Genomic DNA, 25,820 nt, shown 5'->3' with positions numbered 1-25,820 from the left:
TTGTAGGTAGGCTGCTCAGCAAGAGCATTTTTGGTAAGTATTTAGAGGGGCTCCTAAGTGTTGAATCCTGAGCTATTTTGGTGGTAGCTGAGAATACATGATGCCAGTCAAAACTGATAGGAAAGCTTCTGAGTTTTTAAGCAAAGAACCCACACACCTGAAGACGCTCTGCTAAACAGGCTTTTGCTTTTCGGTCTCGCACACATTTGAACTGTTTTAGTTCGCCTCCACAGCATGTACATATTAGCAGTTCTAACGTGCTGCTTTTGTTGCATCAGGCATCCACCCTGCTGGGTTCAGAGATGCTGTTGTGGAGGTAAATCTGCTCCACCCTCAAAAGAAAATTATGCCTCATGAAAGTACTGCACATTTATTCTCCAATAAATAGTTCAGTTATACACTGCCATTGCACGACCCCATCGGTTCCTTTCGGATTTCTTTTGAGCTGTAATTCTGTTTCATGTGGTGCTGTTCATCTCGCACCAGCATCAAAAAGTATGTATATACCAAGATAAAAGAAGGAAAGGTGCTTCAGATGGACCTTTAAGCTGACTTTTTCAGTGAACTTACTGTGATGTTTGCTGTGAACTTATACACTCACTGGACACTTTGTTAGGTACACCTTGCTAGTACCAGGTTGGACTCCCTTTTGCCATCAGAACTGCCTTAATTTTTTTTTTTTGCATACAGTACCAGTCAAATGTTTGGACACACTTACCCTAAGTGTGTCCAAACTTTTGACTGGTATTGTAGATTCAACAAGGTGCTGGAAACATTCCTCAAATATTTTGGTCCATACTGACATGACAGCATCACACAGTTGAAGAAGATTCTTGGCCTGAACATCATTGGTGTGACTCTGCTGTTCCACCACATCCCAAAGGTGCTCTATTGGATAGAGATCTGGTGACTGTGGAGGCCATTTGAGTACAGTGAACTTACTCTCATGTTCGAGAAACCAGTTTTGAGCTTTGTAACATGCAGCATTATCAAGCTGGAAGCAGCCATCAGAAGATGGGTACTCTGTGGTCATAAAGAGATGGACATGGTCAGCAACAATACTCAGGTAGGCTGTGGTGCTGAAACGATGCCCAGTAAGGGATCTAAATGTGCCAAGATAATAACCCTTACACATTACGACCACCAGCAGCCTGAATCATTGATAAAAGGCAGGATGGAGCTATGTTTTCATGTTGTTTACACCAAATTCTGACCTTACCATCTGAATGCCGCAGAAGAAATTGAGACAAATCAGACAAGGTAACCTTTTTTCCTATATTCTGTTGCTCATATTTGGTGGGCCCATGCAAATTGTAGCCTCAATTTCCCATTCTTTGCTGAAAAGAGTGGTACCTGATGTGGTCTTCTGCTGCTGTTGCCCATCTACTTGAAGGTTTGATGCGTTGTGTTCAGAGATGCTCTTCTGCATACTTTGGCTGTAACAAGTGGTTATTTAAGTTACTGATTTCACTGATGAGTCATGGCAGATCCCCCTTTAAGGGAGACCAGAGTGGAATGTTCCATTTAACCTCTGGAGCCATGTATTACTGTTTGACTTTTAGCTTTGGTTCTTTTTCAGTGTGCCAGTTACTGCAAGTGAAGGTTAACGGGGGGGGGCAAAGCTTTACTAGAGCAAGTCTTACTCACTCCAACAGCAGTAACACAGCTAAAGGTGGCTCACGGTCACTAAATTAGTATGTGCTAGATGTAAATGGTAATTTACTATGATCTTCCTCTAAAATGTTTGGTCAAGCACAAGCATTCCCTCCCTTATTTGTCACGGTAGCTCGGGGGCACACTGGGCTGAGTCATATGGGTTGAATGTAACAATTAGCCTTAAAGAAATGGAATTAAACATAGGCTAATGTCCCTCTGGGAGACTGCATGGAATAATAGCATAGACTTGACTTAAGGTCAAAATTAAAGTTTTATGGCAAAAAAGACAAAGAAAAGGGGGGCATTAAGGTCAGAAGAATGTGAAATTACATAATGCCTGAATATACATGAACAAAACATAGAATCAAATAGTTAATAAAATTAAAACATGACTAGCAATGGTGTGAGTAACAAAATATGTTTAAGAAATAAGCACTAAATAGAAAAAATATTAAAACTGCAAAAAAAAAAAACTTTGGGCTGATTAAAGTTTTGGTTTTGCATGCTTTCAGCTTTGTGCTAGTTTAATTGTTTTTATCTGAAACCAATTATTTAAACAAAAGTAACATATTGGTTAAATTTTTGCACTTTGCCAAGTACAGAGTTTTGAGCTCAACATCTTTTGCATGCTTACTGTGCAATGACCTAGCTCTAGCTTTGAAATAGTTGTGAAAGTGCTACAAAGCACACGCAAAAAAAAGCAACACATCATCCAATTATCGGGTGAAGAATCTCAGATTAATTATACTTGGTCCACAAAGCCAGTCTGCCTCTCATTCAAAGCTCTGAGCTGAGAACCACTCAACTTTTCCTGTGGGTCTTGACTTTCAAAATTCAATAACTTACTCAGGCAGGAGCCCACAGTGTCAAAACTTCTGTGCAACCATCTAGCACTTCAGAGGCTTTTCCTTTTTTATTTGAAATGTATATTTTCAAAGGAAAATTTGGCCTATACACTGAACCACAAGCTCAAAACTTTCATAACAAGTTTACTTGTTTAGCCCAGAGCCAGTTGCAGTCTCAAACTTATTACACCCTCCCTGTAGAAAACAACAGTACAAATGCAAGTAGCTTAGAAGATCTTTGAGCTAATGGGTCTGAACACTACATTTATCATTTGAAAGTTGGTGCTAGGGAAGTTGCTAGAGAAGTTTATGATCTGCCTGTCAGTGTGAGGATCAGCTCTTTGCCACTAAATCATTTTATTTGTACACTTATTTTCTGAGTGCTTCTTCAGTGTTTTGCTGACTTAGTATGGTCAGTTTAGTGCTGTGTTATCTGAAAGGCTCTGGATAGTTTTTACTACTAATAATAAATCCTTACACTGTGTGGCAGTGATCATCAAATTCCAAACAGGAACAAAGCTGACAGTGGCTGAACATGGCATGGCTATATGGAGATCTTTAAAATCTCTAATATTTGTGTGTACTGCCTGTTTTACTGCCTCCAGGTGGCCAAAAGAATAATTTAAAGTCATCATTTTACTTTTCCTTATTTTCTGTCATATACTGTACTCGACAGCTGTGGAAGTTCATATTAAATAGACTGCTCTTGGCTCTGCATGATGTCAAAAGACAGGGGATATCCATCTCAGGTACCAGGAGTGCTGTGAGTGCAATAGCCCCATCTACCTCCTTTTCAAACATTCTGTTTGTGATGGGCAGCCAATCGGAAGAAAGCTGGCTGAAAATGAATAGGATTATATATGTGTAGAGGTGTGTTGGGCTTGGCGTCACCTAGCAGCGCACCTCAGTGTTGTCTCCCTGACTCCAATTTAATTCATTTTTGGATGAGACCCAAACAACTGTGACCCACTAATGTGAAAACACAAGTAGACAAAAATGAGTGAATGAAACCTCAAATTCGTCTGTTCAAATCTGCAGCTTTATTTATGTTCGTTATTTCACGGCATGGATTTTCCTCAAAATAAGTGCACAAAAAGTCAATCAACAAACACGAAGGGCAAGTTCAAAGCAGTTTTAATCGCATTTCCATAAAGACATTTCCAAGTCTAAATATTTCCATTGTTTAAATTGCCATTTTCATTCTTATCTTCTCCATGCAGTGTCATCATAAATTAAACAGCAAACACAGACCATGAACAACAAGCCTATTTTCTTCCTGACAAACCTATGGAAATTTCAAATCTGTAGTTAATTACATGTTACCAGTAAGAGAGGAATCCATTTTCCAGGACTTGTGGACATAAGTTGCTAGAAAGTTTCTCAGTGGCTTGTTTGCCAGTTGTGTTGGAATAGTTCCGCATAAATCAGACATTAGCAGTTCTTCCTGAGGTGAAGCCTGTTCTCTTTCTACCTTCGACCTCTGTTCTGTCTGGTCTCGATCAGAAAGGGTGGATTTCAGCACAAAGGCTTGCTGTGCCTCATGTTATTGGCACAGGTTCTTCCAACATTGGCTCCCTCCAGAAGTAAATCGGACAGTCGGTCCAGGCCGAGGCAGGTGGTGAGGGGGCTGAAGAGGCCGTAGAGACCCCCTAAGGTGATGCTGATGGGCCACCCAATGCACAGCAGAATAATGAGCCATATGATGCACCAGAAACATGACCCGCAAGTGGCCATCTTAGTCTGGGAAAAAGAGAAGAAGCTTAGAATGATAATTTACTTCAAGAGGACATTGGCACACTTTGCAAGGGCAAACGCTTTGACTTCAGTAAAACTGTTAAACAGAACTAGCAGACTGTTCGAATTTGGCAGAAAGTCTTGCTAAAGAGTACTTCAGGTTGCATGTGACGGTGGGTCAGTCACTACAGCGGCAGCTGTGTTTCCTGTGAGCAGCAGTGCTTCTTCAGTGATGACGGGAGATTATTAGATTGAAATGTGTCCTGTTAATGATCTGTATGTACAGGATTAGACACCGCTCTTGACAAAGCATGATAAGCTGGCCCGAGGAATAAGGTTTTAAATGTTTTTGTGCAATAAAATCCTCCAGAAAAATCGACCCTAAGGCCAAGCCTTTAAGTTGAGATTGTAAAACTGATGGTTTTACGAGCGTGAAAGCGTTGTGTGTTGTCAGACTGATTCTCTGAGCCTGGTGTAGGTTTAAGACACAATGGTCAGATCCTCTTCCCCTTCAGGCTCTGCTGTCTTGACTCTATGTAATGTGTAATTTCCTGTTGTGACACTGCTGTCACGTAGTGTTGGGCAATAGATTAAACATTCAACACGAGTGTGTCCCATGGTGGATCTCGTGCTTTGGTAAATGCCCTCACTTAAAAAAAAAAAAGAAAAAAAGATGAGCTGGAGGAGCCACCAAACCACAATGATTATATAAACAAATGGCATGAAAACGCTTCAAATTCTTCACCTCATATATTTTTTTGCTTTTGCATTGTTAAATTTACTACAAGCACCTTTAAAAAAAAACTCCACCCTCCACCCTAGATCTGAACCTATTAAAAAAATGTCAGTTTTATCAACACCACTAAAGACATCTTAAATTACAAGTCGACATACAGCAAGCAAAACGCTGATGAATATTCAACAGTTTCTCTGCATGCTGTTAGTCTCAGTGATGAATCAGCTCTTAGCAAAGGTTAGAAGTGAGAGCTTTGCAAAGTAGCTATTAACCCAATGAATACCTGCCGTGTGAGTATAAAAGACATGTTCACCTTCAGCAGAGGAAAGGTTGTGGAGGACGTGTGCACCCGATTTCCTTCTTGTTTGCAGCAAATCTCCCAGATCCTCCTGGAGGCTCACAGAGATGATGTGTGTGTGAGAGCAGTAGCCACTTCCCACCAGTTAGCTCTAATTTACTACAACAAGGTACCACAGGCGACTGAATTCTCATGAGGAAAGCTGAAAACAGAAGGTTAACTGAGAGGCTTAATAGAGGAAGGACATTACACAATGCAGACATTCATGTGACTCAAGAGAGAAGTATGCCTGGTGTCATGGGTTTCTAGGAGCGGGTAATATGACAGAACATTTGATACAAAAGTCAGGAAATTGTTAACCATAACCTATAAAATATTTAATCCTTGTGACACAGGTCATATTCTTGTTGGCTCCATGTCAAAACTTATAGCAATTCATATGTGCAGCCTCAGCCAACAGAGGTAGCCTCTTATCTAACCACTCATTCTAATCCTTTCCTCAGCCAACAAAAAGGCATGTCTTATGACTCCAAAATACTCATGTTAAACCTTAACCCAGAGTGCCCTGCACTCAGGAGACAGAAAAAAGAAAGACATTTCATGGCTACACACTTGACTGAATGCAGATGATGTCTCTCCACATCCATCAACACATGGTTCTCCATCAGGTCTTTTAACTAGCCCAGGCACAAGCAGCTGTGCAGCTGACCTGTTCTATCAGCTTGCCTGAGGTATGATGTAACAATAATAAAAAAAATTTTAAAAATCATCTGGTGCATGATAATGAATTAATTTCCAGTCTGTGTTTTTGCCTGCAGGGTTATGGACTGTGTTAACCTTTTCATTTTAATTAATTTATTGATGTTTATATTTTCAAGTTTTGGTTGTTTTAATGTCAACACACCTTCTGCCTGCTCAATTATTTTCTTGAATTTGGTCATTGTGTGTTAACCCTAAGATTTATCCAGCTGTGGAGCACTTTGCTGTTAGTACGCCACACAAAATCATGAATGGCAGATAATTTGAGGCTTGCTGGTTGAGTGACTGTGTACATAAAGAGGGGAACTTGAAATCCCCCAGCACGCACACTGGCCTTTGGATGAAGTGACTGACCTACAAATGGAGCTTATTTGCAGCTTCTGTTGCTGGTATAGGCTGAGCCAATGAAATTTCAACTGTGCTTTATGCAGTAGGAAGTAGATGAATGTATGAAAGTATCAGAGTCTCTCAGTCTCTGTATACAGTACTGTAAGTCCTTTCTTTTGTATTTCTTTGGATTTTTTCCACTTATTTTCCTTGTACCTGACCACTTTCAGAGGAATGTCTTTTTTGTTGTTGTTAGGCCACTTAACACTGACCTGTGAATCCAAGTGTAAAAAATACTCCTAAATCAAGGGATGAACCAGTGTTATGTTACACATGACAACCAACTTAGCAAAGAACCCATTTTAAATTGTATCTTTAGGCACTTTGTTACTAGCAGCCTGTTGCAAAAACACTAAAAATGTTCCTACCACTTTTTTTTTTAATCTATGAAAATTGCTAAAAATAACACTTGGACAGGTTATTAGCCAAAAACTTGGCATATCTCAGCATGGTGTGCAGTGTGTTCTTAAAACGCTTGAGGAAATTGGAAAAGTGGAGACAAAAGAAGTGGCAGGCCTGAAAAAAAACTATCTACAGAAGATGAACAGCATCTGAAAGCCATGTCCCTGTGAAATAGGAACAAATCCAGCAAAGTCCTCACACGGCCTGACAGATGCAACTCACCCTTCAGTTTATCCATCTACTGTTTGCCAAAGACTCATCAGAAATGCAAGGGTGGCTGTCGAGAAACAATTCCTAAGGATGGAAAACAAGGAGAAAAGGCTGAGGTCTGTCAAATTACACAACAACTGGAATGAAAATCAGAGGCAACAGGTCTTATGGAATGACAAGTGTAAATTAGCAATTTCTGGTTTGAATCGTGGTCAGTATGCATGTAGGAGGTCAGTGAGTGTCCACAGCCATCTGGAAAACACAGTGGAGGCTCTGTCATGGTTTGCGGCTGCATTTCAGCCACTGATGTTGTCAGACTTGTCAAAACCTCTGTAATTATGAATGCAGAAATCAGAGTTTGATCCATCACGCAACACCATCTGGAAAGCTCTGATTGGCAGTGGCTTTATTTTCCAGTATGACAATGATCCCAAACACACTGCCAATGCAGTAAAGAATGCCTTGATAGAAAAAAGACACAGTACAACATGGTCAGTCATGGATTGGCCATCTCAGAGCCCAGACCTCAACATTAGCCCGGAGAACTATTCCTGAAGACCACTTAAATAAATTACAAGAACACTTGCCTTAGAGAATTCAGGCTGTTTAAGAATAAAGGTGGTCATACCAAATGCTGACTTTCAAGCTCGTTTCACCTTAAATACTATATTTCTAATTGTTTGCATGTTCCAATAAATCACTGTGCCTACCCCCCCCCCCCCCCTTTTTTTTTTTTAGCAAAACAAAGACATGAGGAGTAGCTTAACACTTTTGCACAGTGCTGTATGTGTTAGTTATGTGTGTGAGATATATAAAGTGGAGTTATCAGTTGTGGTGCTTGGGTATCAGTATAGTAATGACGCCACACTTTGAATAATTTCCTTTTTTTTAATAAAGTACTGATAGTAATGAAAATCAAATGTTTTAGAAAAAGATAATGAAACATCACAAGGATCTCTTTCCAGTACAAAACAAATTTAAAATTGCTGACTAAGCACTACATTTTTCTTTAGGGGATCTATTTGGTCCCTCTATAGTAGTTCCATATCAGGATGTTCTACTGTTATTGCTCATCTGCGCTCTCCTCTCCATCACTGTCGCTGTCTCTACCAGGATGCTCTGGCATCTTAGCATGGCCTTCTGTATCCTGGTTTCCTTCCTTCTCACTGGTGTCCTCTGAGTTTGTCTCTGTGCTCGCCATTCCTTCTGGGTTTTCCTGCTCCATGGGGGTTTCCTCCTGTGGTTCCTCAGATGTAGCTGTGGTCGGCAAAGCACCAGCATCTTTTTGGGTCTGTGGTGGAGGCAGAGCCAGTTCTTGCTGTTGCTGCTGAGAAGTCAGAAGAAAAGGAAAATATTCAAAAAAATGAAGGAAAATATTTCCACTTTACTTTTGACATTATATTGTCAAATATACCCAGCTAACTAGTTATAAGAGCACACAGCCAAAACTGATGTAATCCTATACAGAAGCCCTGTAATGAGTCCTTCATTTGCAGTTTTTGTTTAAAAGAGGTGTTTGTTCAACTTGAGGTGCTGTTTAACTGTGTTGTGCAGAGGTGCTTCTGTTATTCAACCTGCCATCATAAATATAAGTAGTAGGGGTGGGGGCGGGGGTGTGTGTGCCAGTCTAACACAATGCCATTAAACACCACCTTGAACAGCGGGCTCTAAAATAACCATTACAGTGTGTCAATACATATAAAGGAAAAAATGAACATCACAATCTTCATGGATTTAATGCAGCACTCAGACTGTATTAGTTAGTAAGCGTGTCTAGCAGAGTTGCAAATAAGTGTTTGAAATATAGATATATTCTATAGAAAGTTATACTTTGACGTGGGTATTGTAGTACAGACAGCTTCATAGTAAAAATGTCTCTTCTTTTTAAGTACATATATTTTTAGTATCCTCTATTATTCCTCTTTAAATGAGCACATGAGACATTATGACAATGAACGTACATTGGAAAAACTACTTGAACTTCTCATAACATTTTGCTTTGTGGCCTGTTCATTCTCTATATGCACAACCTCAACATTTCTTATCTCTGACCTATTTACTTTACTGCTTTAAAAGTTAAAGGTTAAAAAAAAAATACAAAAATGGCAACAGGGGACAGGCGTTGACAGCGGCCAACAAAGTTGATGACATCTGTAAGCATGTCAACACAGGAACATTGCCAGTTTTAAATTGCCTCAAGTTTATTACAGAGGAATCTTTTAGGATACTGTAGTATCAAACAGTAGTAGGTGTGCTGCTAGTTGATTTACACAGCTCCTTTTCACACTGTCCATTTTGTGGGTTTTACCTGTCTATACAGCTGGGAGGTCTGGATCATGTGCATGTACATATTATACACCAGGTTGGCCATTTCTGGCATATTCTTCACGATTTGGTCGGGCTGTCCAGAAGCATCTCGCTGAAGGATAGAAACAAAAGGATAGAAGTAAGAGAAGTTTGATTTGAGTCCAGGATGTGACTAGAGAAGAATTATAATGAATAACTTTATCTGTCTTGTTAGGGATCACTCTTTCAGACACCACTTGGTTAGGTATTGATCTGAGGTAAAATGTGCAGGGAAATTACAATTTAGCAGCCCACAGCTACCCGCTGGTTATGTGAAACAAATTTCTCTCTCCAGTGATCACTGCTCACACATTACCAAAAGAAGTCAAGGATGTAGAGTTTTTAATTTGATATTATCAGTATGCAGACAGAGTCTTGCAGGCTAAACTGAAGACTGAGGCAAACAGAATATTCAATCTGCTTGGTGGTTGCCTCTTAAATACAGGGGAGATGTCCACAGATGCCCTGGGGGCATCATGTCAAAGTGTACTACTGCATACTTTAACTCTGTGTGGTTTCTCTGCAGTAAAACCATCACTAAAAACACTGAGGGGTCAGTATTTTTCTCAGTGACTGCATATGATTACAGATGAAATATGCATGCTTCCATATGAAGTTTTAAGCAGCTGTTTTTAATAGCGGTTTCTAAATTAGCACCGTTAAATAGCCCGTGACAGTTCCAGTCGAGTGTTGCCAGACAAAGTCTGACTTTTAATCTTTATGTGTGTGTAAGCAGCGGGGGTTTACTGACTCTAGATAGACGGGCTAAGCAGGGGCCACATGTGTGTGCCCGAAAGAACTGTCCCCATGGGGGTGAACACTCTAGTGTCAGAGGAAGTGTCAGAGAGGCTATGGGGTATTTTAGACATCAATGTTGCCACACACGCCAGTCAGTGAGACACCGTGACCAGACAATGGTTGTTTCATGCTGGCCAGTCGGGTGGTTTTGTCTTCTGACCTTCGGGGCTAATTATAGCCAGGTCTGTGTTTCCCATGTTTGCAGCTGGTCTGCAGAATGCTCATAACAGACTGGGACCTATGGGTAAAGCTGCAGTAAGACATGGGACCAGTGAAGACCACGGGGGATGAAGATTCCATAAAGAATATAAAAAAGGGGGATTAGACAGAGCCAGTGGGCTGGAGCAGCAACGATAAAATGGGATGGTGGAGATGGAAGAAAGTATTATGTTTCAAGAGACCTGCATGTGCCTATGTATGTATGTGCTTACAGGCTGTTCCTGGTTGTAGTACTCATGTGGTCTAATGTGTAGCTGCAGTGGTCTGGCAGTGAGCTGGTTGAAGGCAGGAGTCAATTCAAAGCAGTTCTGAAACAGTGACACTCGGGCAAAGATGTACAGGCCCAGTCTGGCTCTTGACATGGCTACCACCAGACGCCTCACATCCCTGTGGAAAGACAAAAAAAAAAAAGTAAAGGATTGACTTGAGGGGAAAAGACATGAAGGGGTGGGAGAAAAATGTGTGAAACTGTAAAAGGAGAAGAGATCCTGTGTAGGGGCAAAAACAAAAACTGAAGTGAAGAGATCACAGTGAAAGGACTGAGTAATGGTTGAAGGGGGAGTGAAGAAAAAGCAGCGTAGTATATGAGGAAAGAGGTTTAGTGAGGAATAAGAGGCACTTCTTGAGAGGGAAAAATACAGAAGCTAAGAGAGAAATAAAGAAATGGAAGACAAAGGGCATGGATAAGCACTGCAGGCAAAGAGATAGAGGTAGGAGAGCACGGGAAAGGGTAGATAGGATAGGTTACTTTTTTATGCCATCAAGTAGTATTAAGAGATTAGGGGCAGAGGCAGTCATTTCTCTGAGAATGGAGGAATCCTGCTTGGCTTGCTGTAATAGCAAAAGTACTTTTTTGTCTGCTGTACTGTGGACAAATGCCACTAGATGCATGCATATTCTTCTATATATCAAAGTCAAGGAGTGGGGGGGAAAAATACACTGCTCATAGTACATATCCCACTATACTGTATAATAACATTCTATACAATACATATGCACAAGGAAAGGGAGAAGATTTGGACAGCCTTTAAAAGCCACAAAAATATGCTTTGTCGTAATGTAAACCATTTAAAAAGGGGTTCCCTTTGAACCTAATGAATCCTTATATTGTCTCAGCTATCTGTGTTGACAACCAAATTCAACTTTAGCATTTAGCTGACCTGCAAGTCTACAGCGTGAGACCAAACATTTGTAAGAGGACAGCATTTAAGAAAGAAGACATCTTTGGATTACTCAAGCAGCTCTGGCAATACTGAAAATAGTCTTTCTTTTGATGTTGACAAATATGACAACAGACGTGTTTTTTTTATAGAGGATTTTACAAATAAACACCAACACATACGACATGTATACTCTAGTACAGCCAAAAATATGAAATGTAGAGTCCACCTGAGCACTTCATGAGATTAAGAGGATTAATCTTTGCAATATGCATGATGAGTTCTCTCAATATGAAGAGGAGGAAAAAAAAGAAAAAAGAAAGGCTTATGGGAACCATTGTGCAGGGTACGAGTGAGTAACTGTGAGCAGCCTATAGATTAATGTGAAAATTACTGCACATTTCAGGCAAAAATGAGGGCATGGTACAAAATGAAACATTTCCACAGAGACAAACTGCCGCTGTCTACACCAATGAGCACAGAGCTGTGGAGCAGATGAACCAATCATGAAGCATGATAGCCTGTGGACATGGCACTACTGAGGGACGCCCACCTGGACTGTGCTCTGACATGACAGGGCAAAGTGGACAGTGTGTGTTCTCACATGTGTGTGCGTGCATGTCAGAGCATTTCTGGATCTGTGCTTCCCTGTCAAAGTGTGTGCTCCTGCATGCGAATGTGCTTGTGTGTATCACAGGAATGCTCCCCCTGTCAAAGCAAGGGTCAGCTCATCATATGGTCAGCTGCATCCCCTGTGGTTGTCACGGCTGCAGATTGCCATGAGGAGAGGGGCAGGGACAGGGAAGAGAGGAGGAGGAGGATTGTGAAGTAAAAGCCAGTGGTACACCACAGTGATTCCATTATGAGAAAAACACAATGGACAGCATTAGGAGCTCCCATGAAGCACTGCTCTTTCAATCAGCTGACCATTAATAAGCTGTCAGGGATACCAACATATGAATGACCATTAAGAAAAACTATAAAAATTGGATTAACGAGACATTTTCTGGTATTTTAATTGCTCTGTTATTAAAACAGAAGTGTACTAATTTTATAAATTCAAGTCTGCTTGCAGGTCTATGGGGAATGCTATTATCATATATGAAAGAAATCTGTACTGGTTTATTTTATATTTTACATAAATGATTTATTCCAATTGGCTGGATGCAGCAGCAGTGACGCTGTAAGAACTCGGTGCCAGTTCTCCCAAAGTCTGAATTTCTGTCCATCTCATTACTGCAATCTAGGACTTTGATGATGATGGTGACTGATGGCTACTCATTCATTAATCTTGATACAAACTTTAAGGACACAGCTTGTAGTGGTCGATTTCTTATACATATCCTTCGCACCACAGTCAACAATAAATATTATGAACTAAATAAGCAAAATTAAACTAAGATTTGATGCAGCCTGACAGGGTAATCACAAAAGGTTTGATTCAAATATTCTTATATAAAATCACCACAGACCCTGATAACTTGGTTTTCAGGGTCTTAAAGTTCCATGATATCAGAAGTCTTAATCAAGGAGAATAGAAGGCCTAGCACTATTGTATGCCCCCTGTGCTGAAAAACTGCTACACTGAGAATGTGTAAAAGGTGGGAATGTAATATCCAGTCAGAGACAAGATCAAATGAATGATACAGAGAAGCGAGCAGGCACTGCCAGTAAGATAAACTTCCCCTCTCTGTAAGTCAGCTGTGCTTTCTCATTTTCAGCTACATCAATTAATCGCTCCATCTGTGAGATGAAAAAAGAACAAAATAGAGTTTATAAGTGTTTTCTGTGCCAGCTAAATGGCCACGATGAAGGGTGGGGCGTCGAGAGCTACAAAGGAAATGGCTTATAAATTGCACTTGGGCTCCAATTTGTAGACTGTCCAATTCTGTGATAAAGCTGTGAACCCCAACAGCAGCTACTGTACATCACAGCTATTGGCCAGCCTGGGAAGAAGAAGTGTTGTGGTTCAGCTGCCTGGTATAAAAACACAATGTAGAAAGAGGTTGTTGGGATCTCATGGCAGCAGAGAAGTGAAAGATCATTTGACTACAAATTAATTCAGTGAAATAGGGGAAGGAAGCAGGAGTCAGAAGAATAGAAAGCAAACATAACGGGAAATGAAGCTACTAATGAGAGCAGAGGCCAAAAAAGGAGTATGGTTGACCAGAACAGAGGAATGAGGTACTTTTGAAAAGTAGTTAGCTATCATACTGACTGCTTTACAGCTTCCCTGCACAAACTGCACTCTTAGTTACTGTCAGCCTAATCATCAGAGCACAATGACTTCTCTTAACCAGGACAAAAATTACTGTTAGCTCCATAGATGCATCCTGAAGCACCTTTATCCTTCCTGCATCATAATTAATCTCATGCTTCCCTCAAAACTGCAGCACTGTTATTTCCCTCAGCAAACTTAATTCAGTAGTTACACATGACAAAAAGAAAAATCCTCCTGAGAGCAGCTGTCTCAAGAGAATTAAGTGCCAGCGTTTCTGCAGTGTTGTTTCCCTGGAGGATGTTTATCTTAGGAGTATTTCATATTACACAAGTATTTTAAAGTAGAATAGCTGCAGAGAGCTGAAGGCTATTTTGGATCAGATACTTTTTTCTGCTTGGCATGCACAGAAGTAATTACCTTAGGTGTCCCACAGCTTTGGTGCGGACCAGGGAGAGGATGATGTAGTCGTTCTGCTGACCCTGGAACCTGTCCACTGTCGTAACCTGTACAGACACAAATATATTTATTATTCAACAACACGACACAAATACACAAAAATATCAAAGATATGCTAACTAAGCTCCGGCAGCTGATATGCTTTGCAAAGTAAATGAGTGTTTGGATTTTAGGTAGGTGTAAGGATTTAGCTGAAATGTTTAGAAACATGAGCGAGACTGCTTTCCGTCTCAAATTCTTTTTCTTTCTTTTTGAGGGGGAACGTTAAGAGACGGCGACTGTAGTTTGTTTTTGTTGCCGTTATCGCTGTGGGCCACACGGGCAGCCAGCAGGGTTAATACGGCTTAAAGGGCATTTGCCACCAGTAGCCTCTTACCTGGGCCCCTGGGGGGGGGGTCGTTACTTGACTGCGTCACAGATTATTTCAGGGAGACAGAGAATGTAGGAGAAGTGACTCTCCGTGGGATTTTTTTTCCCCCTAAGCTTAAGGGAACTCGTGTCAGCCAATTTGCTTTTATACCCCAGTAATCCTGTCTTGCTGAGAAGTGTACTTATTCTCCCACATAAAGAACAGAGCTCTGTTTTCACTTTGTCAGTCATGTTACTTTATGTGCACTTCAAATTTGATAAAAGGGCTGGTCTTGATGAGGCGCAAGAATGTGAAAACTTTCATACCATCCTAACTATATAGTTTGATTAGAGCTGCTCCCATCAAGAGTTCACAGCCTTGACAGTGTTGAAGAGTGTATGCAAGCTCTTTCTTCATCATATAGCCTTGATCTGTGTCTATTTTTAGTGGTATTTCCAAGCTGGACCAGAAGTATCCTAAGGGTGTTAAGGGTGAGTCCAAAACCACATTTTAAATGTATACATTTTGTGATGTAGTCATTAAGCTGGTGTAAACAGCATGCGTGCAACCATAGTGCAATCAGCCAGGTGCTCCTTTTGCTTTTGATTATAAACCACATGGAGCACTCAGTGGTTAATGCTTGGTTAAAGCATGCTGGTCTGGTAAAATCTACAATATTTAAAGAATTAAATTAATCAATTGAACTGATGAAAAACCGATAGTACAGTATGAAAATAATTAATGAAAAATATGATAAAATGTGTCCCCTATCTTGCAAAAAATAACAGAACCAAATAAAAACAGTACTTAAAATAGAGTTTAAAAGACAAGTTATTAAGTCCTGTTTTACTACTTTACAGGAAATGCAACTGTGTAGTTGCGTAAGCCACATGCTTTAAAAAACAAACCAAAAAAAACAACCCAAAGTCTAGCAGAAAGAGGTTGGCCTGTCCTCTATAGATTCATGCTCTAAAATGGATCAATAGGACATCAGCTACCACTGAGGAGCCATACAGCATTCATTAACAAGCCATGCTAAATAAATCATCCTGTGGTTGTGGTTACCACTTATTAGTAAATGCAATCCTTGGTGAACCTCTCCAAACCCCCTTTTGGATAAGAGGAAGTTAATGTGAGGAGAGTGTGTGTGTGTGTGTGTGTGTGTTAAATGTGTAAAACTGAGAGCGATGGGGCTAATGAGGTATTTATTTACGTCGCCCTGTTGCTATGTAGAACAGGTGCAACACTAGAGGCAACAATATGTTAGTTTTATGATAGCATGAGGCCAAACATCTATGGTATGTAAGCATGCACATACTGACACACAAGAAAATGGTGAATCTTGGTTTGCAGGAAATGGGGTTCTTTAGAGAGGGAGTTATTCTTAGCCTACAGTGATAACAAAGCCCGGATCGACATTCTCCCCAAGGTATAGCATTTTGCATGGTGTTTAGTTATTTATGAGAAATCTTCCAGGGAGAGAATTACAGAGGTCATGTCATTGCATGTCTGAGGACATAAGGAAACACACACACACAGAATACACAGTGAGACACAAACAGCTATCTTAATGCCAATCATTTTCTTCCAACATGCTTTCTTCTTATGGAGACAATGACACACTATTAGCTTATGATCAATCACCGACCTCTCCCATCTTTGTTTCTTTCCATCCTGCTATGTCTTATTTATGGTAATCACTGCTGGGAATGTGTAATAATCAGACCACTGGATTATTCAATTTTTCAAAAGAGGAATGACAGGGATGCCAGAGTTAACAGCTTTGTATTGCTTGCGCGTTCGGGTCAACATGTGTCTTGGGATTTCAGATCTGTCTAAAAGCTGCAATGCTGGGAAATGTTAAGACACCTTTCCCAGCCATATCATCATATCTGCTTGTAAGACGTCCTGGTTCTGGACACAGATTTCATGTTGTAAAAGAGGCTGGGGCTGCTGCTCTCAGTAAATGAAGACTGTGTTTATGGTCACGTAGAAGAGTTAGACAGCTGCAGAGGGTCATTCAGAATGAAGACTGAAACCTTAAATAGGTACTTTGTCACTTTGCATTCATCTCTCTTTGACCCAGTTGATGTATTTTCTTACTAACTAGATAGTTAAACTGACAGTTGGCCAGAGCTCCAGCACTTCTTTGGAGCAAGGTTCAGAAAATAAATACTATCTTTATGTTTAAAATGTATAATCAAAGAAAAGAGAGCGGAATGAATGTTTTCTGTAAAATTCACAGAATAAAATAAAGAACAAGAAAAATGCATAATTGCACACATACTGTTGTTTGGAATTCAGTAAAAAGCTTAAGTGAGTATATTTGACATTGGGACTGTGACTGGTGCTAACTGGCCTTCATCTGCTTTTCTTTCTAATTAAAGTTATAACAGTAAAGTAAGCTGGCTGTTGACATTTGCGCTGTTTTACCCTTTGTGACACATTGTCAGACACACTGTGGACACAGTGCTCAGCGCTATGACCTTTCAGCTGTTCAGCATTTTTTCCCACAAGAGTCCCTCTTTCTATTTCATCTCTCTCCGTCTCTGGCTATCTTTCATCTCAGCAAATCTAACAACCTGTCACTCCTGTCACTTTATTACTGGGTATGCATACTGACTAAGGCCATGAGCACAATGAATGATGCTTTATGTCTTGACATTGCAGGACATTTTACATGGCTAAGCAACATTTTTGGCTAGCTGTCAGGGCATGGAATGTACTTCAAAACAAAGCAACAAGGTAGGGTTGCACAGCAAAAAAGACATACACAGCAGCAGGGAATCGGTGAAGACCCAATCCCTGTGGATAGTACAATAAACTGTTATTTTAGCCTCCAAATTGCTATCATACTTGGAGGGACCTGCATATTTCCTGCTTGCTTTTGGACAAAATGGCCTCTGTATACTTTGGTTCACTTTTATCTACACAGTAATAACAAATGAGATTTGAACTTCAAAGCTCATTTGGGTTGGGGAGGTAAAGTTCACAAAATACTGAGTGAAAAGCAAAAACTTTAGGTTACTTCTGTAACCCCAGTTCTCAAAGTAGCATGAGTGAGATGTCTCACTATGGGGATGTGCCTCCCTGCAGAAGCAGAAGCATTTATCTTATTCCACCGATCCTGATTGGCTGGTGATTGCAATGACTACGTTGGGCAGAGCCACCCACCCTTAAGGAGCTTGCACTACAACATAATCATTATTCAAGGTAAGCACCTCTTCTAGCTTCGCCCCAGCAAGAAAGGCTGTCTGGTGAGACATCTCACTCATGCTACTCTGAGAACTGGGGTTACGCAAGTAAACTAAAGTTTGCATTCCTAGCATTTGTTTCGATGTCTCACTATGGGAAATTCAAGATTCATCATTTAAGATTTTGAATTTCCCAATGGCATTTCCCATATTGCCAGACAAATTTATCTCAAGCAATTGCCAGATATTAGCAAGTAGTTCAATTCAATTCAATTCAATTCAATTTTATTTATATAGCGCCAAATCACAACAAACTGTCGCCTCAAGGCGCTTTGTATTGTGGGTAAAGACCCTACAATAATACAGAGAAAACCCAACAGTCAAAACGACCCCCTATGAGCAAGCACTTGGCGACAGTGGAAAGGAAAAACTCCCTTTTAACAGGAAGAAACCTCCAGCAGAACCAGGCTCAGGGAGGGGCAGTCATCTGCCGCGACCGGTTGGGCTGAGGGGAGAGAAAGACATGCTGTGGAAGAGAGCCAGAGATTAATATCAATTAATGATTAAATGCAGAGTGGAGTATAAACAAAGTAAATAAGGTGAATGAGAAACAGTGCATTATGTGAACCCCCCAGCAGACTAGGCCTATAGCAGCATAACTAAGGGATGGTTCAGGGTCACCTGATCCAGCCCTGACTATAAGCTTTATCATAAAGGAAAGTTTTAAGCCTAATCTTAAAAATAGAGAGGGTGTCTGTCTCCCGAATCCAAGCTGGAAGCTGGTTCCACAGAAGAGGGGCCTGAAAGCTGAAGGCTCTGCCTCCCATTCTACTCTTAAGTATCCTAGGAACCACAAGTAAGCCAGCAGTCTGAGAGCGAAGTGCTCTATTGGGGTGATATGGTACTATGAGGTCTTTGAGATAAGATGGTGCCTGATTATTCAAGACCTTGTATGTGAGGAGAAGAATTTTAAATTCTATTCTAGATTTAACAGGGAGCCAATGAAGAGAAGCCAATATGGGAGAAATATGCTCTCTCTTTCTAGTCCCTGTCAGTACTCTAGCTGCAGCATTTTGGATCAGCTGAAGGCTTTTCAGAAAGCTTTTAGGACAGCCTGATAATAATGAATTACAATAGTCCACCCTAGAAGTAATAAATGCATGAATGAGCTTTTCAGCATCACTCTGAGAAAGGATGTTTCTAATTTTAGAAATATTGCGCAAATGCAAAAAAGCGGTCCTACATATTTGTTTAATATGTGCATTGAAGGACATATCCTGGTCAAAAATGACTCCAAGATTTCTCACAGTGTTACTGGAGGCCAAAGTAATGCCATCCAGAGTAAGTATCTGGTTAGACACCATGTTTCTAAGATTTGTGGGGCCGAGAACAAGAATTTCAGTTTTATCTGAATTTAGAAGCAGGAAATTAGAGGTCATCCAGGCCTTAATATCTTTAAGACATTCCTGCAGTTTAACTAATTGATGTGTGTCATCTGGCTTCATTGATAGGTAAAGCTGAGTATCATCTGCATAACAATGAAAATTGATGCAGTGCTTTCTAATAATACTGCCTAAGGGAAGCATGTATAATGTAAATAAAATTGGTCCTAGCACAGAACCCTGTGGAACTCCATAATTAACCTTACTGTCTGAAGAAGACTCCCCATTTACATGAACAAATTGGAGTCTATGAGATAAATATGATTCAAACCACTGCAGTGCAGTACCTTTAATACCTATAGCAAGCTCTAATCTCTGTAATAAAATGTTATGGTCAACAGTATCAAAAGCTGCACTGAGGTCCAACAGGACAAGAACAGAGATGAGTCCACTGTCAGAGGCTCTAAGAAGATCATTGGTAACCTTCACTAATGCTGTTTCTGTACTGTGATGAATTCTGAAACCTGACTGAAACTCTTCAAATAAACCGTTCCTCTGCAGATGATCAGTTAGCTGTTTTACAACTACTCTTTCAAGAATCTTTGAGAGAAAAGGAAGGTTGGAGATTGGCCTATAATTAGCTAAGACAGCTGGGTCAAGTGATGGCTTTTTAAGCAGAGGTTTAATTACAGCCACCTTGAAGGTCTGTGGTACATAGCCAACTAATAAAGACTGATTGATCATTTTTAAGACTGAAGCATCAATAATTGGAAAGACTTCTTTGAACAGTCTAGTAGGAATGGGATCTAATAAACATGTTGCTGGTTTGGAGGAAATAACTATTGAAGTTAACTCTGAAAGATCAACTGGAGCAAAAGAGTCTAAACAAATACCAGCAGTGCTGAAAACAGCCGAACATGAAGAATAATCTTTGAGATGGTTATGAATAATTTTTTCTCGAATGTCTAAAATTTTATTTGTAAAGAAATCCATGAAGTCACTACTAGTTAACGTGAAAGGAATACTCGGCTCTACAGAGCTCTGACTCTTTGTCAGCCTGGCTACAGTGCTGAAAAGAAACCTGGGGTTGTTCTTTGATCTTCAATTAATGATGAATAGTAAGATGTCCTAGCTTTACGGAGGGCTTTTTTATAGAGCAACAAACTCTTTTTCCAGGCTAAATGAGCATCTTCTAATTTAGTGAGACGCCATTCCCTCTCCAGCTTTCGGGTTATCTGCTTTAAGCTGTGCGTTTGTGAATTATACCACGGAGTCAGGCACTTCTGATTTGAAGCTTTCCTTTTCAGAGGAGCCACAGTATCCAAAGTTATACGCAGTGAGGATGTAAAACTATTGACGAGATAATCAACCTCACTGGGAGCAGAGTTTAGGTAGCTGCTCTGCACTGTGTTGGCACATGGCACTTAAGAGCATAACAATGAAGGAATTAGATCCTTAAACTTAGTTACAGCACTTTCAGAAAGACTTCTACTGTAATTAAACTTATTCCCCACTGCTGTGTAATCCATTAAAGTAAATGTAAATGTTACTAAGAAATGATCAGACAGGAGGGGGCTTTCAGGGAATACTGTTAGGTCTTCAGTTTCTATGCCATATGTTAGGACAAGATCCAGAGTATGATTAAAGTGGTGGGTGGGCTCCTTTACATTTTGAGAGAAGCCAATTGAATCTAACAATAGATTAAATGCAGTGTTGAGGCTGTCATTCTCAGCATCTACATGGATGTTGAAATCACCCACTATAATTATTTTATCTGAACTGAGCACTAAATCAGATAAAAAGTCTGAGAAATCAGACAGAAACTCTGAGTAGGGACCAGGTGGACGATAGATAATAACAAATAAAACAGGTTTTTGATTTTCCCAATTAGGATGGACAAGACTAAGAGTCAGGCTTTCAAAAGAATGAAAACTTTGTCTGGGTCTCTGATTAATTAATAAGCTGGAATTGAAGATTGCAGCTAATCCTCCTCCTCGACCTGTGCTTCGAGCATTCTGACAATTACTGTGACTCGGGGGTGTTGATTCATTTAAACTAACATATTCATCCTGCTGTAACCAGGTTTCTGTAAGGCAGAATAAATCAATACTTTGATCAATTATTAAATCATTTACTAATAGGGACTTGGAAGAGAGAGACCTAATGTTTAACAATCCACATTTAATTGTTTTATTCTTTGGTGCAGTTGATGAAGCTGTATTATTTATTGTTTTTGAATTTTTATGCTTAAATAGTTTTTTGCTGATTTTAGCTTTGGTTTTTGGTGGTCTGGGAGCAGGCACCGACTCTATGGGGATGGGGTTTTGGGGGGATGACAGGAGGAGAGAAGCTGCAGAGAGGCGTGTAAGACTGCAACTCTGCTTCCTGGTCTCAACCCTGGGTAGTCAGTTTTTAGGAGGGTTAATAAATTTGGCCAGATTTCTAGAAATGAGAGCTGCTCCATCCAAAGTGGGATGGACGCCGTCTCTCCTAACAAGACCAGGTTTTCCCCAGAAACTTTGCCAATTATCTATGAAGCCCACGTCATTTTTTGGACACCACTCAGACAGCCAGCGATTCAAGGAGAACATGCGGCTAAACATGTCGCTCCTGGTCTGATTGGGGAGGGGCCCAGAGAAAACTACAGAGTCCGACATCGTTTTTGCAAAGTTACACACCGAGTCAATATTAATTTTAGTGACCTCCGATTGGCGTAACCGGGTGTCATTACTGCCGACGTGAATAACGATCTTACCAAATCTACGATTAGCCTTAGCCAGCAGTTTCAAATTTCCATGAATGTCGCCTGCTCTGGCCCCTGGAAGACATTTGACTATGGTCGCCGGTGTCTCTAGCTTCACGTTTCTCAAAACAGAGTCACCAATAACCAGAGTTTGTTCCTCGGCGGGTGTGTCGCCGAGTGGAGAAAAACGGTTAGAGACGTGAACAGGTTGGTGGTGTACCCGGGGCTTCTGCTTAGGACTACGCTTCCTCCTCACCGTCACCCAGCTGGCCTGTTTTCCCTGCTGCTTGGGATCTGCTGGGGGGGAGCTAACGGCGGCTAAGCTACCATGGTCCGCACCCGCTACAGGGGCCTGGCTAGATGTAGGATTTTCCAGGGTGCGGAGCCGAGTCTCCAGTTCAGAAAGCCTGGCCTCCAGAGCTACAAACAGACTACATTTATTACAAGTACCGTTACTGCTAAAGGAGGCCGAGGAGTAACTAAACATGTGACACCCAGAGCAGGAAAGTGCAGGAGAGACAGGAGAAGAAGCCATGCTGGTAGTGAGTCGGCTAAGGGCTAAGCTACTAGCTGAGCTAAGCTAGCGAATTTCTAAAAACAAATAAAGTGAGTAATGTGAATACAGGTGATTCAGCAAAGAGTATGCTATTTAAAGTAGGTGAAGATTACACTAAAATATGTTATTATCCAGATAAATCGAGTTATACAGATATAACAGCTAACAGACAGCAAAACACTGTGCTCCGAAACAGGAACAGGAAGTGATACAATACCGCAGTGAGAGCCAACACCAGTGACAGTGACGTGATCGTAGTAGTCCACCTATCCAAGTGAGGACCCAGAGCTCAGTAGTGCTTGGGCTACACTTGGAGCAGAGACATCCAGCTTGTAGAATCAGACAAAAGTGAGAGGTGAGAGACCAGCTTGCTGAAGTACAGATGTCCTGGACTGAGACCCCTAAAGCCAGCACCAACACTGGCTTCAGAGACAGATGCTTTAAATTGACCTCCTGCAGAGGTTCAAATGGAGGGCCACAGAGCCCATCCAAAACCACTGCTAAGTCCCAAGGGGTTGCCAGCAGCCTGGAGACAGGGAGTAGCATAAAATGGCAAATCAAAGGGTGGTGGCTAACTGTTTTATCGCCAAACCCCATGTGGCAGGCAGCAATGACAACCAAGTACACTTTAACTGTCATTTAACTGTAATCACCATCTGAGGAAGGCCTACCATGCTTAGAGTGACCCACTCACAGGCCAGGCCAAAAATGCCAGGCACACTGGATGTGGGTGAAAAACTGCCCCCCTTGCCTCGGAGAGCCCGTCCCTATACAGCGGGAGTAACCTGTGGATTGAGGTGGGCTGCGACTAATGGCTCCATAAGGGGCATGTAGAGTAAGCTGTGCTTCTCCATTACCTCAAAATCTAGGGAAGAAGCCCCCCCCCCCCCCCATTGGGCTTCTGCTGAACAGGTGGGTCCTTCCATGAGATCGTTACCTCTTTCAACAGCTCCACCTCATCGTCAGATATGAGGAGCTCTGAAATGTCCTCATCATGCTCATAATCCAACTCTAACATATCTTCCATCGGCGGGGCCCCTGCAGCTAGGTCCAGCTATGAGCCCCAGCAGATGCCAGGTCACAGTTCGGCTTCCGCGATTCCTTCCTTGTCACCACCATCTGCCGCAATCCTGGCTGTGGATAAGTAAGGATCTCTTCCCGACAAGCTAGCTTGGCACACTAACCATCGCCAGAGACTCTTCACGGTGAACCAGGCACAGTGACCATATGAACCACGGGCTTCAAGCTGGGCATGTTCCAGCCCGAGACAACATGAGCAGACCTGGTGTGTATCTTTACTCGACATTTTGTTGGTACAAACGCAGAGTCAAGCCCCGGAGTCTCTGCTTCCTCTGATGTGATGGAATGAGAGGTTCATCTTTGTTAGCTGGATGATGACTGCGTTTTAGCTGGTTTGCTAACTACAGCAAGAAAACAAAAAACAAAGGTGTGCTAAATCGTACAAATAAACCACCTTACCGGAGGGTACGTGGTAGGATGCCCTGGTCTATGGTGAAGACTCCGGCTCAGGAAGAGACGAGCAAAAAAGACAGCTAGCCTGTCTATGGACAGTAAAGCTAGCTACCCTATTCGCAGCTTGAGATATGCTTCAAAGGAAGAAGAGGTGTTTGAATAATTACTATGTTGTAGCAGAAGCTACGTAACGGTGTGTGGCGCTGCAATCACCAGCCATTCAGGATTGTGGAATGAGATAAATGCTTCTGAGGAATATGCAGGGAGGCACATTCCCATAGTGAGACATTGAAACAAATGCTAGGAATGAGAACATTGCATTTGATATTTTCCTGGCATTTGTGGGTAATAAAAAGTATATTTGTATATAGAATGACTTCTAACATAGATAATATACCATGACACCTTGCTGGATTAGTGCTCAAGCTTTTCTTTTCCTTTGACATACTAGTCAGTGTGGAGACTTCAGCACTCATGCTGGACAAGAAGCAAAAAATATGCATGTCTGAACCTATCGCAATATTACTGAAGGCATGCTTCTGCTGACCCTATGCTACTTGACATAACAACACTCCAAATAACTGTTGATATGGCATTTTCTTACTGGAATGCCAAAATAGTCTGCGACACTTTTAAGCGTGTGAAAAGCCTAAAAGAACAGAGACCGAAGAAAGGTGAGATAATGTGTGTAGGGAAAAAGAATGAAGAGTGAGGAAAAGCATAACCTGAGGCTAGTGAGTAAAAGCATTTAGCAGTACAAACAGAAAATGGATGAGAAACTGTGCCGGCGGGTTGCTGACTTAACACGCTGTAAAGAAAGGAAAAGAGGAAAGACTAGAGAAGTTCAGGGGAATAATACAGGATAGAAGAAAACAACCTAACTGTATCCCTCAGGGATGAACATGCACAGAATTTACTCTCCTTCTATTCTCAGTCATTCAAACAACTTTTTCAAATGCTTGCACACACCTGTATTTTTCTTTGCCTTTAACAACTCTCTTTCTTCTACCCAACACGAATAATAACACTAAAACAATATTACTTTAAGTTGTACAACGATAAATTCCAGTTCAAATATAAAACTCTACTTAAACTGAACAGGGAAAAAAAAAGAAGAGTTTACACATTATTGTTAATGAGTGGCAGAAACACTTGAAAATCCTTGCAAGAGGCTTTGAGAGCTGTGAATATCTTTCTCGGTGCAATGGAGGACAAGAGGTTGGTGCATTAACCGGAGCTGGCATCCGGAGGTGGGAAGAAACATGTACATGTCATGTGTGTTATGCATCTTCAATAAACTAGTTGTACCCCTATGCATATATAGGTGGTAAAAACATGTCCAGTGGGATAATGAATTCCTTTGACACAAGAGAGAACAAATTTGTTACCCGCAAGAGTATGATCACACATGTATAATCAAGTATGTTTTAGTGTTGGTAAATGAAATGCAGTGCACGTAAAAAGTGACGAGCACATTTTGAAGGTTAAAAAGTACACCAACATGTACTCTGCAACAATTATGCTTGACTGAATACTTGCAGAACTGTTAAGCCCAGTACTTCCTAGGAATAACCTCCAATAATGGAGTGTGTTTATGTGCCATTTGAATTGTACAGTCACTTAACACTGGGATTTTTATCACATCTTGTTTGTGCATTTATAATATGATACATAAAATTGTGGTGCTTCTTAAACTTTGAGGTTTGTTTCAAATGGCGCTTACCTTGTGGGGCTGACCAAAGAATGGATTTCCAGCACAGCGCTGGTTGATGACATCTCTGATCAGGTGTTTTTGTCCATTGTAGGTGGTGAGGATGCTGATGCGGTCAGAAGGGTAGCCCAACAGACGCATGTACATGTATAGAGCCACAGAATACTCTGCCTCTGCCAGGTTCT

The 25,820-nt window shown here is 41.1% G+C and overlaps 1 protein-coding gene and 1 long non-coding RNA gene across 2 annotated transcripts in view; both read right to left on the bottom strand.

The window, feature by feature from the left end:
• Positions 1-3,618: 3,618 nt before the first annotated feature.
• On the bottom strand, positions 3,619-5,486 carry LOC115772826 (uncharacterized). The gene is made up of 2 exons (XR_004019052.1): positions 5,285-5,486; positions 3,619-4,241 (listed from the first exon to the last, which is right to left on the bottom strand). It is a non-coding gene; the product is annotated as an uncharacterized LOC115772826 (long non-coding RNA).
• Positions 5,487-7,914: 2,428 nt separating this feature from the next.
• Positions 7,915-25,820, bottom strand: part of aqr (aquarius intron-binding spliceosomal factor) — a 74,172-nt gene continuing 56,266 nt past the window's right edge. Inside the window, exons 32-36 of the mRNA XM_030719166.1 lie at positions 25,648-25,818; positions 14,189-14,274; positions 10,603-10,777; positions 9,336-9,446; positions 7,915-8,354 (exon numbers count right to left, since the gene is read on the bottom strand). Coding sequence (XP_030575026.1) covers positions 8,091-8,354; positions 9,336-9,446; positions 10,603-10,777; positions 14,189-14,274; positions 25,648-25,818 — 807 coding nt within the window. The 3' untranslated portion in view covers positions 7,915-8,090. The remainder of the gene's footprint in view (positions 8,355-9,335; positions 9,447-10,602; positions 10,778-14,188; positions 14,275-25,647; positions 25,819-25,820) is intronic.

Source organism: Archocentrus centrarchus, chromosome 22 (genome assembly GCF_007364275.1).
Source record: "Archocentrus centrarchus isolate MPI-CPG fArcCen1 chromosome 22, fArcCen1, whole genome shotgun sequence".
Classification (NCBI taxonomy): Eukaryota; Metazoa; Chordata; class Actinopteri; order Cichliformes; family Cichlidae; genus Archocentrus; species Archocentrus centrarchus.
This window is presented reverse-complemented; position numbering and strand designations above follow the sequence as displayed.